Source organism: Podarcis raffonei, chromosome 12 (assembly GCF_027172205.1).
Source record: "Podarcis raffonei isolate rPodRaf1 chromosome 12, rPodRaf1.pri, whole genome shotgun sequence".
NCBI classification, from domain to species: Eukaryota; Metazoa; Chordata; class Lepidosauria; order Squamata; family Lacertidae; genus Podarcis; species Podarcis raffonei.
Window position 1 is genome coordinate 12,412,977 of NC_070613.1, and position 15,848 is coordinate 12,428,824.

General features: G+C 46.2%; 1 protein-coding gene across 3 annotated transcripts in view; it reads right to left on the bottom strand.

Moving 5' to 3' along the window:
- CNPY1 (canopy FGF signaling regulator 1) overlaps window positions 1–15,848 on the bottom strand; it is a 54,538-nt gene that overhangs the window by 27,654 nt on the left and 11,036 nt on the right. For all 3 annotated transcript variants that reach the window (XM_053410004.1, XM_053410003.1, XM_053410002.1), the window contains exon 3: window positions 4,376–4,491. In XM_053410004.1, the coding sequence (XP_053265979.1) occupies window positions 4,376–4,491 (116 nt within the window). The remainder of the gene's footprint in view (window positions 1–4,375; window positions 4,492–15,848) is intronic.

Genomic DNA, 15,848 nt, shown 5'->3' on the forward strand with positions numbered 1-15,848 from the left:
TATATCTCCCTATCAGGAATGCTGAATCTGGAGGGGACAATCATAAATGTCACTTTGGCCGAGGTGACTAGATGGGCAGAAACTAGATTTGTCAAACTGCTGTCTTTCCCTTATATCTCACAGACGTAGGCATTGGGCAACATGAAATGTATTGCTGGAAGACGCTTCCTCTTTTAAAGAGATGTTGTTAGCCCTGTTGCGGATGCAGCTTCATTCTCAGCTTTCAGTTTCATCATTTCCTGCCTGCATGATGCAATCCCACCCAAACACTAGAAACAGAATACTATGCCCAGGGAAAGGTTTCACAACCTTGATGGCAGAAAGTGAGGAGGAATTAAAGAACCTTTTAATGAGGGTGAAAGAGGAGAGCGCAAAATATGGTCTGAAGCTCAACATCAAAAAAACGAAGATCGTGGCCACTGGTCCCATCACCTCCTGGCAAATAGAAGGGGAAGACATGGAAGCAGTGAGAGATTTCACTTTCTTGGGCTCCATGATCACTGCAGATGGTGACAGCAGTCACGAAATTGCTTCTTGGGAGAAAAGCAATGACAAACCTAGACAGCATCTTAAAAAGCAGAGACATCACCTTGCCAACAAAGGTCCGTATAGTTAAAGCTATAGTTTTCCCAGTAGTGATGTATGGAAGTGAGAGCCGGACCATAAAGAAGGCTGATCGCCGAAGAGTTGATGCTTTTGAATTATGGTGCTGGAGGAGACTCTTGAGAGTCCCATGGACTGCAAGAAGATCAAACCTATCCACCCTTAAGGAAATCAGCCCTGAGTGCTCACTGGAAGGACAGATCATGAAGCTAAGCCTACAATACTATGGTCACCTCATGAGAAGAAAAGACTCCCTGGAAAAGACCCTGATGTTGGGAAAGATGGAGGACACAAGGAGAAGGGGACAACAGAGGACGAGATGGTTGGACAGTGTTCTCGAAGCTACCAGCATGAGTTTGACCAAACTGCAGGAGGCAGTGGAAGACAGGAGTGCCTGGTGTGCTCTGGTCCATGGGGTGACGAAGAGTAGGACACGACTAAATGACTAAACGACGACAAAGGGTAGACCCAGCAACATTAGTGGTGATGACCAACGTAACTCCATTAATTTCAATAGGCCTGCTTTGAGTAGAATTTGGTTGGATGTAATCCAAATTCTCTCCATCATGTCAGCATTTAGCTATCAAGCTGAGTTCAAGGTGCTGGCCCTGATGTGCAAAGCCCTATACAGCTTGGGGGCAGGATACCCCAAAGAGTACTTTGCCCTATATATGTCCAATCAATCACTGTGCCCTACAGGAGTAGGTCTCTTATCAGGAGGTCTGCCCCATACAATGTTGAAACTGGGCCTTTATTTTATCCGTATATATTTTATTCTTATAGCACACCCTGGGAGCTCACTGTGATGGGCAGGTACAAAATCTAATAAAACAAAACAAACATTTATTTAAAGAGGGCTCGGTGGATTGACAGGTAGGTGGTGGGTCCTGGGCAGAAGAGAAAAAACACAGTTCCATGTGGCTCTTTTGCATGCTTAATATTGGATTGCAATCTCTTTTGGGGGACACATAATCTGCTAGACATGTCACACAAACTTATACCCATATTGGAAGTAAAACAACAAGACCTGCAATAAGTTACCTGACCTAGTGCGGAAAGGAGGGGCAGACAGCAAGGCAACTTATTCCTCCCCCACTGATTTATTCTACCTGTAGATTATTTTTCTCAGGTTTTACTTCCTCCCTCCTCCTCCAGCCAGTTAGTATCAGACCTTTCTTTGGTTAACCAACATGACTCCATGATGGCCACATGTGAGCTTGTATACATACACACACCAAACTCCAACCAAACAGACACGGAGTCAGTTGCTACATGCTTAGCTTTTGTCAACCATCCCCTGCCACCCCAGTTCGGAAGATAATTTCTTAAATAGCTTCTGCCCCCTGGTACAACCTCTGGTGATTAGGGAAGGACCATAGCTCAGGGGTAGAGCAGAAGATCCCAGACTCAGTCCTCAGCATAGCCAGGTAGGGCTGGGAGAGACTCCCTGTCTGAAACCCACCCACCTCTTCTGATAAAAAGAACCAGGCCAGGAATATCACCAAGGAGTCACCAAGCGTGTGCCATAGGCCTACAGAGTGCTTGCATCATTATAAGGGCCTGGCTGTTATAATAATAATAATAATAATAATAATAATAATAATAATAATAATAATAATAATAATAATAATAGAATATTATTTATACCCCGCCCATCTGGCTGGGCTTCCCCAGCCACTCTGGGCGGCTTTCAAAAAAATATTAAAATACTGTAATACATCAAACATTAAAAGCTTCCCTAAACAGGGCTGCCTTCAGATGTCTTCTAAAAGTCTGGTAGTTGTTGTTCTCTTTGACATCTGGTGGGAGGGCGTTCCACAGGGAGGGTGCCACTACCGAGAAGTCCGTCTGCCTGGTTCCCTGTAATTTGGCTTCTCGCAGTGAGGGAACCGCCAGAAGGCCCTTGGCGCTGGACCTCAGTGTCTGGGTAGAACGATGGGGATGGAGACGCTCCTTCAGATATACTGGGCTGAGGCCGTCTTTGTATTCCCATTGAACCAGCAGGGACATAAAGGAGGAGTCACGCTCCGATGACACTTGGCTGAGTGTCAGGCCTAATGAGCACAGCAGCTCATGCTTGGTAGGTCTTGCCCCATGAATCAGTTGCCAAGACTGAATGTCCCCACCTCTCCACAGCAGTCTAAGTCCCCTCCTCTCCAGGTTTTTCCCCAAGCAATCAGAGACTGTGCCTGCCTGAAGCCAACCTCTCCTCCACCTTTTTTTATGCCTCTTCTGGTTCTGGGAGACAAGCGGGGAGGGGAGCTTGTCACATCAGGAGGGGGAGACATCCATGACTCTTCACCAGCCTGACCCATCTCTGCCTCTTGGCCTCCCTCCTCCCCTTCTTCAACTTCTGCCTATGATTCTTGCCTTCTGTCTGCCACAGACACTCCCAGCTCATTAAGCCCTGTTACCCCTTCAGCTTCTGACAACCCCTCTTTGCAGTCTTTCCCCTCCTTTCTCTCTGACCACTCACTGTCGTCCTACCACCAATCCCCTGCCTCTGAGCCTTCTTCCCTTGGTAGTTCCCCAGCTGGTTCCTCCCACCATTCCTTTGTGTCCAACCAGTCCATGACATCATGGGACACAAAGAGGAGTAAGACTTTATTGCCTTCATCTCCTGTCCCTCTGGCAACTGCTCTCAGCAGCTGAGTGAGGGACATCAAGGCAGGCCTTTGCCTCCTAAGGCAAAATTTGTAGATCTGGCACTGTATTTATTTATTTCATAAAATTTATATACCACTTGACTGTAAAAAAAAAGCAAAACAAAACCTCAAGCAGTTTACCAAAAGAATGAAACAATATAACTATTTTAAACATTTGAATAATAATTAAAATCAGTGATAAGCGAAAACTGATATTTGGAATTCATTTCTATAAACACTGTAATAGGTTAAATAACAATCTTGCAATATTTATAAGCCCTGTTTTTGTTTTGTATTGTATATGGGTGTCATTTCTTCCCCCCTTTTCCTTTTTCTCTGCCCCCCCTTTTCATGTCTTATTTTACCCTGTGCACTTACAATTATATACACATTACTTTTTATCTTTCAATAAAGAATACACACACACACACACACACGTAAACAGTCTCCATGTCTGATTAGGCTTGTCTCAACAAAAATGTTATGATGTGCCATGCATAATTTTCTTTTGATTTCCTTTGATATTGTTGCTATTCTTACATCTTTCACAAACTGAAATGAACCAGCCATTTGCAACTCATTTTATAAACCGGTCATAACCCGCTTGCCCACTGGGACAAATTTGGGGCCTTGCTTCCAGTTCTGAACCAATGTTCTTCAAGAGGTGCATGAACAGAAGACATTCATGGTGAGCAGAATAAATTGAACAAATTGCCCAGGGATAGGATCTTAAGACTCTCATGACTGGGGAAAACTGCCCATGAGAGCTGACTTTGAGTAGAGACTTCTACTCCATCTCATCCCTCCTCCACACACTCTCTCAGCGCCTTGTATGGTTCTGATTGTCTATATTAAAAAACGAAAAAAGAAATGGTCTAGCAATGGAACAATACTACCCTCTCAACATTTAAAAGCCCACCTCCAAAAATAAAAGGTCCTGGAAAAAATACCTCAATTTCAAGCTCATAGATTACTTTGGCTCCCAGAGGAAAGAGAAGCAATTTACTGGCTGCTGGTCTTACCAAGGAAAAGGTTAGAAGATTAAGAGACCAACCGCTGTTTGGATAAGTGGTTGGTAATTGCACATGCTGGCAATTATTACGTACCTCCATGTCTCTCCCTCTTACCTTTTTCTTTCCTCTCGTGCCATCAGGGTTGAGCCGAAATGTCCCCGAATTCACAGTCCTCTTTGGACCTATTTTCTTGATGTCGTAGGCCAGCTCATCAGCAAGGGCCTTGCATGCTGGGGTGGGAAACAGAAACATACATACGAAAAGGACACATCATTAGCACTGTGGAAACTGCAGTAGTAAAAATATAGCATGTACATTTTTGCAGAGGAACAAGGTCTATCCAAACAGAAGTTTCCTGTTCTTGCTCATCTATCCTGGACAGTTCCTTCTCCTCCTTCTCCTTTAAGCAGTCCCTTCCCTTTGGGACCCGATCTTCTAGCTAGCCTTGTCTGTGTACCTGTCTCAGGCCCCTCTGATGTTTGTGGACTGCCCTGGACCTTGAGTCCAGCTGTATCTGGACTATATACTCACCTCTGGCCCTTCTAACTGGACGGTGGCTCTAACAGTGACCACCTATTTGTGTCTGACCTATTAGGGGTTTGTTGCATGTCTGGCACCATGAAAGGAGGGAGGTTGTCAAGTAAACGGCCCTATAATACAAGTGTGATTGACTGCATTTGCCTTGATAGACCACAAGCTATGTAGGCACCCACTATTGCAATCAGACCATCTGAAAATTATCACATTCTGCCAGCATTGCTCAAATGTTAGGAATAGAAACTTCTCCACTAGAATTGAACTTCTTTGCCTTCTTAAGGAGAGATTTACAGGCATGTCCAAAGTCCAAAACACACATTCTACTCATGTAGAAACACCAGGCAGACCCCCAAACAACCCAGAGATGCATTTTAAGTAAAAGGACACATTCTATTCATGTAAAAACACGCTGATTCCCGGACCATCCACGGGCCGGATTTAGAAGGCAATTAGGCCGGATCCAGCCCCCGGGCCTTAGTTTGCATACCCATGCTGTACAGGGAGGTTTTTAAAAAAAATGTTTAATGGTTTTATATATGCTGGAAGCAGCCCAGAGTGGCTGGGGCAACACAGTCAGATGTGTGGGGTATAAATAATAAAATTCTTATGGAATACGACATCCCTCTTTTATCGGAGAAATGTTGGAGGGTATGCTATGTCCTTATGTTTGATACGTTTCTAGAATATCTCCCCAGTTTTGAATGAACTGAATTAGCTACTAAGTCGTTTCCAGGCACAACTGAAGGCTTCTTTTATTTTATTTTACTTTGCGAAGCTCTTAACGTGATCTGCCTCCAAGTTCCCCAGTCAGAGGCGCCATCCCAGCAATGACCAGGTGTTGGGGATAAACAATAGTGAACGACCACCTTTCTCTCCCACTTGCCAGCAATATTGAAAATTCACTATTTAGACACAGAACATATATCCAGAGTTTTCTGAAAAAATTATAGGGGTAAGAAATATATCCCTCTATGTGTGTGTGTGTGTGTGTTTAAAGACATAAAAAGGAGGAATGAAATTCTCACAAAACAAGATACCTCTGCCAGCTGTGGCTGTAGGAGAAATACAATATCGTGGGGGTTGCCAGCAAGCTGCGGACTCACAGGTGTTAAGGATGTTAAGGACTATGGACTCTCTTCATCATTTGTCATCCCCGTTTAAACAAAAGCCTAATGCAGAAGTTAGAATTAAGAAGCGAAAGAAGCACCGCCAGGCATGCAAACCCGGCTTTATGGCCAATTCTGCCCATGAAATAGCACACCAAGGCACCGAATCCAGTGTTTGGATCAGCCAAAACATTTATTTTTACAGCTCCCAGGGCTATGCTGGAAAAGATTCAGCTGCACCCAGAGGAAGGGTAGATAATTCCATTGTGGAATGGTGCACTCAATAATTCCTTTAAATGCATGGTCTTTAACATCCCCTCCCCCGCAACGGATAATCCTTCGAAATTGGGGTCTCTCCCACTCCAAGCCTCAGTACAGAGGTGGTGCATCTTTTCCCAGGCTATTCCATCATGTATTTGCGTATCATAAAAAAAATTGCCCGTAGAATGCGTTGGGGGGGGGAGGAAGGAGGGGGATGAAATATTAAGAGAGTTGTTTACATGGAAAGTGTATTCCAAACTATATGCAGACACACACAGAGAGAATAACACTTTGAGACTATAAAATATTAATATATAGCTGGGCCTGGGTGTCTCCACAGTACCTCCTCCTGAGAATAATTCTTGGAAAGAAGCTATGAGCATGAGAATAGTCTCGTGCGCAGCATCTGAAAAGTCTACAGCACAGATGACGACAGCCATTTCATTCAAGGGCTTGATGATGCGCATTGAGAGAAGCCAACATTTTTACCGCTGCTCAGGCCTGTGATGGCAGCACCTGGGGACTTTGTGTGCTGAATGCAGAGGCAGATAAAAAGTCCCACTCACTATTTATTCGTGTTTGTTTGCTTTTAAAAAAGGTATTTACAATTTATTTGCCCCGCCTGCGTCTTCTGGTTTAAGGGCCAAAGAAGACAGGACAGGGGCCAGCTGGGATTCTGTCTGCCATGGCTTTTGAAGTTTCTTTCTAAATGCAAAGCAGTCAGGGGAAGCAAGTAACTTCAGGGAAGTAGCACAGCAGAAGTGGTTTTTAATCTACTAGCACCCAAAGGTGCTGTTTGTCCCATGGAGGTGATGGTCAGCCAGGGATGGTTTTTCTCAGTTTCTCATTTTTCCAGCCTTCAGTTCTTTTCTCCACATTTCCACATCACATCACTTTTTTATTTTATTTTTTAAAACACATCATGAAAATCAACATTTCAAAAATAATTGTAATAGAGAAACTTTGGGTAATAGGTAATATTATGTGGTAGAAAAAGTTTGAGTATAAATGCTGTGATAGTGAGGGTGGGAGTCAACTTATGAAACAATGTATTTGATTTGAAGGTTATTGTGAAAAGGTTTGGAAAAAGTAATAAAAACTTATATATATGCAAAAGAAAGAAAACGAGCATTTCGGTGCAAATTTCTCCCAGTATACACATTTTTAATGCAACTGTGCCTACTATAAACATTTTCACAAAGCAATTTCACGTAACATAACACATTTCGGTATGCAATTTTCAGTAATATATGAATTCACATATGGATGCTACCCAAGCGTACGCATTTTTGTACACCTTTCCTGGTTGCAAAACTGCATTGCAAGATTTGGAGAAGCGTGAATTTCTCCTGGCTGCTTCCTCCTTGTTCTCCTCAGCTCAGAACTTTCAGACCTGATCTCCCCACCACACAGAATGAGGCAGTAGAATGGAATGGCCGAAATCCCAGCTTGTACCACTTTAGACCAGGCTGTACCGCTTTGTGTCTTTGAATGGCTCCCCATGTGAAAAAGAAATTCCTGCAGGTTGCAAACTAGCCTTTTGCAGAGGAAGGTTTGGTGTAGCCTCTTGCATGATGTGCTAGTGGTGGCTTGAAACTTGGAGCCCCGGTGTGTGTCAAAGATCAAGCTTGCAGTGGGACCTGACCCTTGGGAAAGCCAGCCTGCACACCACCCCCACCTCTGGCCAGAGGAGGGAACTACATGCTGACCAACTGGACCAGCACATTAGCCTTTCCCCCCCACAACAGTAGTTGTGAGTCCAGTGACACAAGTGGAACAGGTTAGTGGGAGAGCATCTGCTTTGCATGCAAATGTTTCCGGGTTCAATCCCTGGCATCTCCAGGCTGGGAAAGATCCTGGAGAGTCACAGCCAGTCAATGTAGACCAGGGATGGAGTACCTATGGCCCTTCAAACGCTGCTGGACTCCAGGTCCCATCACTGCTGGGTAGCAGGGCCAATGCTCTGGGAGGATGGGAATTGTAGACTGAAATTGAAGTGAAATACTTTATTGTCACTTGTACAACTTGTATACAGTGAGATTACACGAGCACCCCCCCAGCTCTCTTAGTCTTAATTCCCCTCATTTACTGACGCACACCCACCAAACCCAAAAGTCAGTTGCCCTGTTGTTATCTTTTCATTCAGCAGCCCAACAGCCCACAGACAGAGGCTGTTCTTTACCCTGTTGGTGCGACTAATCAGGCTTCTATATCTTCTGCCTGACGGCAGGAGATCAAGAAAGTGCCGGCCAGGGTGTGAATCATCCCTGAGAATTTTTCTCACTCTCCTGAGGCAACGTTCTTCCGCGATGTCATCTAGCGGATTCATGGGACAGCCCATAATATCTTGTGCTGTATTCACCACCCTCTGTAGGCACTTCCTAGCAGTTGATGTCAAACCAGCGTACCACACTGTGATGCAGTATGAAAGGGCACAGGCCCCCTGTCCCCCCTGATATAGACAACAGGACCTTGATGGACCAATGGTCTGACTCAGTACAAGTTACACAGCACACAGCTTCCTACATGACACTCCATGAGCCATACAAAAACTAGATTCTCACCAGCCTTTTCTTTTCTCTTTCCAGCAACACTGCTTCTGTGGTCCTTGACTGCTGTTTGGTCTGCAGACATGGGCTGACCATGCTTATATCTCCACAGCATGGAATACTTCACCTGCTGATCGCTGCAGATTGTTGGCGTATTGATCTGTCTCAAGAGACAGCGCCTCTGGGGGTGAAGTCAAACTTCAGTGTTAGCAGCACCGAGGTGACCTCCCTGGGGCACAAGCCTGGGCTGTGTGTCTGGAGCTCCTGGGCTGCCCAGACGACAAGACGCCTCTCTCGGCCTTGCTGATGTGGTCCAAAGGAGAGCAGAGCAATATGTTTGGCACCAGCTTGGCCACAGGAGTTACCAGAAGGAGGCGGGTAGACATCCCTAACCCTAACCTGGAGATGTCAGGGTTGAACCCAGGACCTTCTGCATGCAAAGCAGATGCTCTGCTGTTGAGCTGCTCAGCAAAACTGGACCCAAGACCCTTGGGATGCAGGTTTAAGATGCAGCCAGCTAGGCTCTCCTCAAGCAGCTCTCCCCAACCTGATCCTTGACCAATGTTGTCGGGTGTTGTTGTTTAGTCGTGTCCGACTCTTTGTGACCCCATGGACCAGAGCACGCCAGGCACTCCTGTCTTCCACTGCCTCCCGCAGTTTGGTCAAACTCATGCTGGTAGCTTCGAGAACACTGTCCAACCATCTCGTCCTCTGTCACCCCCTTCTCCTTGTGCCCTCCATCTTTCCCAACATCAGGGTCTTTTCTCATAAGGTGGCCAAAGTATTGGAGCCTCAGCTTCAGGATCTGTCCTTCCAGTGAGCACTCAGGGCTGATTTCCTTCAGAATGGATACGTTTGATCTTCTTGCAGTCCATGGGACTCTCAAGAGTCTCCTCCGGCACCATAATTCAAAAGCATCAATTCTTCGGCGATCAGCCTTCTTTATGGTCCAGTTCTCACTTCCATACATCACTATGTTGTCAGGTACCAGCTCCCATTGCCTCTAACCATTGACTACATTAGTTGGGGCTGATGGACACTGCAGTCTAAAACATCTGGTGGGCATCAGGTTGGGGAAGGTTGTCCTAAAAGCTTAGTGAAACACTTCAGCATCTTTGCAAATATATAGCACCTAAAGCAAATATATTCAACTGAGCAGTTCTACCTTGTGGTGAAGGGAGAGGTTCTATGGGGAGAGGGGCAGTCCTTTCCTGGAGGGGAGAGGAGGATTTTGTTTCCTGTCTAGTTAGAGATTTGGCACCTTTCAAAGGGGAATACCATCTGTTCCAATACAAACACCCCTTTCCCCCTTCACAGAAGAAACTGATTTCCCAATAAAGTGTCAAAAGATAACAAAGTCTGTTCCAACTAAGCTCATCTGTTTAGTGCCTGGGGGAGCCCTTGGCTGATAAGGCATTGGCTGTTCCTGCAAGGAGGGGCCCCTGTTTAGTCAGCTATTCACAATTTGCTACAAGTCAGAGCTGCTATTGGCTGCCTGGCTCTCATTTATACAGGAACGCTATAGGAGTTAAAAACAAAAGTGGTTTACAAACGCCTGGCTTTTTTTTTTTTTTTGTACCCTGGAAGTTATACCTGTTTTATCCCACAAGTCTAGGATATGGAACCTGCAGTCCTCCAGATGCTGTTGGACTCCAACTCCCATCAGCCCCAGCCAGCATGGCCAAGACTCAAGGACGGTGGATGATGGGAGTTGTAGTCCAGCAACATCTGGGCAGCCACAGGTTCTCCACCTTGATACAAGCTCTGTACCTTCTTTTAAAAAGGGTGAACTCCTCACATACATAGCTGCTGCCAGACAAGGTAACTCTGTCCTAAAAGCTGTCTATCAAGAGCTCCACACAAATCTCACTAGAAACTTCTTAGCTGCTGCCAAGAAAAGTGGCTTCTCCTCCTCCTCCTCCTCCTCCTCCTCCTCCTCCTCCTCCTCCTCCTTTGCAGCTCTCCAGCGATGAAACAGCTTGCTAGGTTCATGCTTTCAAGATGTATTAGCTGTTCTAATGAACTCGGGGAACTCTGTGTATTTTTGTCTTTAAATTCTTGCAGCTAGGAGCCGCAGGATAACCATATGGCTAAAACATTTCTGACAAATTAAGATCAAGTTTCTGTTCAGTCAGGATTTACTTATACTTGATGTTAATTAGGATATGGACTGCTGCTGCGGGTGGTGGAACTACCAAGAGATCGTCTCCTGCCAACCTTAATATCCAAGAGGGTCTGCAGGGAAGGAGATGGCTTCGTTCAGATATTACAGCCTTGCACCAACATGAAGAAGAGCATAAAAAGAGTTTGCTGGATCAGGCCAATGGGCCACCTGAACCAGCATCCTGTTCCCACAGTGGCCAACCACATCCTTGAGGGAAACCTGCAAGCACTGGTCAATTCAGAGGCATTACTTCCTCTGACCGCTGAGGCAGAGCAGATCCATCATGGGCAGCGACAACTGACAGCCTTATCCTCCATAGATTTGTTCAGTCCTCTTTTAAAGCCATCCAAGTTGGTAGCCCTCAGTGCCTCCAGTGGCAGTGAGTTCCACAGTTTAACTACGCGCTACTTTCTTTGATGATGTTCAGTTGCTCCAGCGGCTCTCTAAACACCACCTTAAAGATTGCTTCTCCTTCCTCTCCTGCTGGAAGGAACGCAAGGCAAGCGGACCGCGGGTGACCAGAATAAAAGAGCTGGACACTGCGTTGCTCAGTAGCAGTGGAGGCTGGTCTGTTATCGAGTGAATGGGACTGTGCCCAGCCAACATCAGTCTGTCCCCAGGCAGCCAACATCCAGCCGTCCTAGTGATACCTGGTCCAGAGGGTGGTCCTGGCTGTCAGCATCCTCTGTCTTATTTATTGGTGTTGCCCTTCTGGAACTGAGCAGGAAAGAAGATGGGGTCAAGACTCTTAATCTCAGGGTTTGGGGTTCAAGCCCTGCATTGGGCAAAAGGATATCTGTATTGCACGGAGTTTAGACTCGATGGTCCTTGTGCTCCCTTCTGACTCTGCAATTCAGTGATTCTGTGACTTCAAGTCCTCCTCCACAGTGGACCTTTGCACCCAAGGAGACCCCTGGTAAAAGGGCCAGGAGGCCATTCCTGCAGAACTCTGTGCTTCCCATTGGGTCTGCTGCCACTGTCGCATTTGAGGCCTGGGTGGTGAAGGGAAAGAGTTGGGAATCAAGGCTGTGCTCAGATGAGTCACTGCAGTGTTCAGACATACCATCCATGCACAGAAGCACTCCAGGCTACCTTGAGATGGTTGGTTCTTGGAGATCAGCCTTTGTCAACCATATAGGAGCAAACGCCTAGGGACCGAGGTGTCTTCACTCCCATAATAAAATACTTGAGGGGTATGGGGCCCCCCCAGTGTTGATGTGCATTGCCATTCAAATGGTGTACAAGCACCACATCATGATCAATTATTCAGGGTGGGGCTTACTTGGGCCCCCAAATATTTTAGTCAAGTTGGCACCCCCAGTCAACCAGGTGCCCTCTGGATATTTTGGACTATAGCTCCCATCAGCCCCAGCCAGCACGGGATAGGAACTGTAGTTCTTGGAGGGTACCAAGCTGGAGACGGCTATTCTGGGTCCTCCAGTTGTGTCAAATGTCTCTGTGCGGTCCCATATCACTGCCTCCAAAAAAACCTGCCCAGGGTCTGAGATGTGCAGGATCCTGGCACAGACTGGGAACCATCGGTGGTGCTTGATGCAGAACTGGGACTATGTTTCTGGTACTCCCTTGCACCAACAGCAGAGGGCGCTCTGCATGTTTCTTTTGCCCCACTGCCTCAGTGCCCCCACAAGACAGATGAGGCCCATTCCGTCTGAACGCTTGTTCCAGTCCTCCTCTAAAATTAATTAAGTCCGGAGATCAGGCGGCCGGGAAGGGCTGATGAAGCTGTGAAATTTTCAGTTGAAACCATCTTTCAACTGCTGCCAAGGCCTTGTGTGGGAGCTGGAAATGATTTAGAAAGGTTGAGAGGAGGCCAAACAGCCAGTAATTGAATAATCCAGCCCAGATAGGAAACCAAAGCAGAAGCAAAGGGGGCTTTTGCATCCTGACAAGTTAGCACTGGTTCAGAAGCCTGGAAATAAATACTAAAATAACAGGGTTATTCCTCAAGACAGAATGAGCACGTCTCTCAGTTGTCATCCTGAATGGAAGATAATTGCCTCGATGCCTGACTCACTCCCAGGACCAAATATGCAGCCGTGTAACCTGCTGTCACACATTTCTTCACTGGCCAGCAATTCCTTTGATAAATAAAGCAGTTGCCTTGAATTTGCCAAAGCAAATATCCACACAAAGGCATCATATTGCAAATGCAAATTCTGGAGGTACCTGGTGATGCAGCACAGAGGGACACGGAGCAGGGGGGGGGAGCACAGCTCCAAGACTTTTGCTCCAGAAACCCACAACCAGGAAGCTGAGAACAAACCTTAGCTGCACGTTGCGTTTTGTTGCCAGTGAAAACCCCACAATCCCATTTTTCGGGCATAATGCTAAATCAGAATTCGGTGTTTTCTTCCCTCCAGACTGGAAAGATGCAATCACAACTGTTAAGTTGTGGGTGAACATATCAGACAACACAGCAATTCTTCAGACAGCTCTTGTTTATTCACAGGCCAGAACAGAACTGAGCTGAAGGGTTCAACCAGCCTGCTTATATAGAGCTCAACTACAACGCAACAGTAACAACTTTCTGTAACTATCCAATCACTGAACATCACTTTCAATTCCTTATTTGCATATGCGGACCTGAGTGAAAACTATCTACAGTATCCCCCTGCTGGCCCCGGGTGAGAACTTCAGTACATAACAACAACAAACCATTACCTGTGATTTACTGCAGGGCTGAGGCACAGCCAGGTGAGGCTCTTTTGGCTGGTGGGCAGGGTCACATGCTACAAGTCACATGGTTCAAGTCCCCACTTGAGTCTTCCTTTGCAGCCCTCCAGTGGCGGACTTGGGGCTTTCAAATATCAGTGGCCCCCTGTGTGACACCAAAATCCAGCAACTTCCCTCCCCTCGCCTTCTTTTCTGCATTATTGTTGAGGTGCCCTTTCAGCTCAGCTCCCCTAAATCCACCGCTGAGCCTGGCTTACATTCCAGCTACAGTGCCACAGATTCCTGCCCCACTTTTGACAGGGATCAGCTCTGCTTCAGTCAGGCTTGCGATCAGCAGGGATTGGGCCCACTCAGCTCTGATCAGGAACTTCCAAGCAGAACCATTATAATTTTTAATAATAATAAATGTATTATTTATATGCCACCCATCTTGACTGGGTTGCCCCAGCCATTCTGGGCAGTTCCCAACAAAACATTAAAAACACAAAATTCCCAGAGGGGCTCACATTTGGCACCAGATTCATTATTTTATTTATTAAATTTGTATACCGCCTTTCTCCCAAAGATCACAGGGCAGTTCACAACATTTAAAGGGCAGCGGGCACAAATTCCACTTGTGGAAGAGCAATCAGGAACACCATAGTTCCCCTGCAGCCACAGCTTTACCTGTCCCACACCTGCCATCAGGTGGGGGCAGGGATGCCAACCTGGATAAAATATGGGGGGGAGGAATCTGGTAAGCCCTACCCCGCATAATCTATCACAAACCATTTGAATGGCAATGCCTATTTATTTGGGGAGGGCAGCGGTCCCTCAAATATTTTATTGTGGGGCGAAGGGACCTCAGCTCCTAGGAATTGGCTCCTATGGGTGGGAGGCAGGTGGGTGTGGCTGTGGCGGGGGGTGGGAATGGCCTGGCAGGCCAAATTTGGCCACAAGCTGGAGGCTCCCTTCTGTGAAGTGTGAACAAGGCCAGGAAGCCTTGAGGAAGTTTTGAACCTTAAATCTCCCTAGGCCAAGCCTGATACTTTAGCCACTACCCCACAAGCTACTTTTAATATCCACCTTTCCCCACCTTTTACTATTAGAATCGTCATTAGGTAGCTGAGGTGGGTGTTAAGTTGTGGATGAACATATCAAACGACACAGCTCTTGTTTATTCACAGGCCAGAACAGAACTGAACTGAAGGGTTCAGTCAACCTGCTTATATAGACCTCAACTACAAAGCAACAGTAACAACTTTCTGTAACTATCCAATCACTGAATGTCACTTTCAATTCCTTATTTGCATATGCGGACCTGAGTGAAAACTATCTACAGTATCCCCCTGCTGGCCCCAGGTGAGAACTTCAGTACATAACAGTGGGTTTTTTGTTTTTTTTTAAAGGAAGGTCACATCCTTCAGTACTTCTCAGGCTCTGCAGAACTCTGTGATTCCAAAATGGCAAACCAACGGTCCAAAATATAAAATTTGGCACCAGCGGCAACACAGTACAGACGTTCACACATACACTGCAGATCCTCAGCCCCAAAATAACATATTTTACAGATAGATTATACCCGATTCACAGTGTGATCCTAGACACAGTTCAGTTGGTGGGTGTATGATTGCATCCCAAAGCAGTGTTTCTCATCACCTGCAACCAAATTCTACCCCTTTATCACAGATGCTGGTTGCCCACCTTAATATTTGAGAGAGGCTATTAATTTTACCTTTCTCGTTCTTTCCTGGACAGGATTCAGCCACTCCTATCTGGAAAGCCTAACAACTGACTTCCAATGCGCAGCATCCCCAAGGGGAAGCTTGACTGTCATTACGGATATTTCCCTGCAATGTTGCAGTGTGCAGACAGCGTTGGGCACCTTCTAGGGAGCCCTTGCAGACTCTGCAACTGGCTACCATCCCCTTGCGTGAACTGAAAGTGAATACGCAGAACTGGCTGCAACCTGCAGACCTTCCACTCCAGATAAACGCAGGTGCCTTGGCAAAGGAATCGGCTGGAGAGGGTGCCTTGAGGGGCATTTTGGCTCCTCTGCTTCACGGCACACTGCTCTACCCTGTGTGTTCCTTGGCTGGTCTTTTTATTTATTTATTTATTAAACAGTTTTTACTGGTTTTTCAATATATACATCCTTTATGAAATATCTCTCTAACAATTTTCCATTTTTTCCTGCCCCCCTCCCCTGGACTTCCCTCATACTTCCACTTTGTTTTACTTTCAATTTATTCATCCTGCGTATTATTTCCCCACTTAATTCCTAATACATTTACATC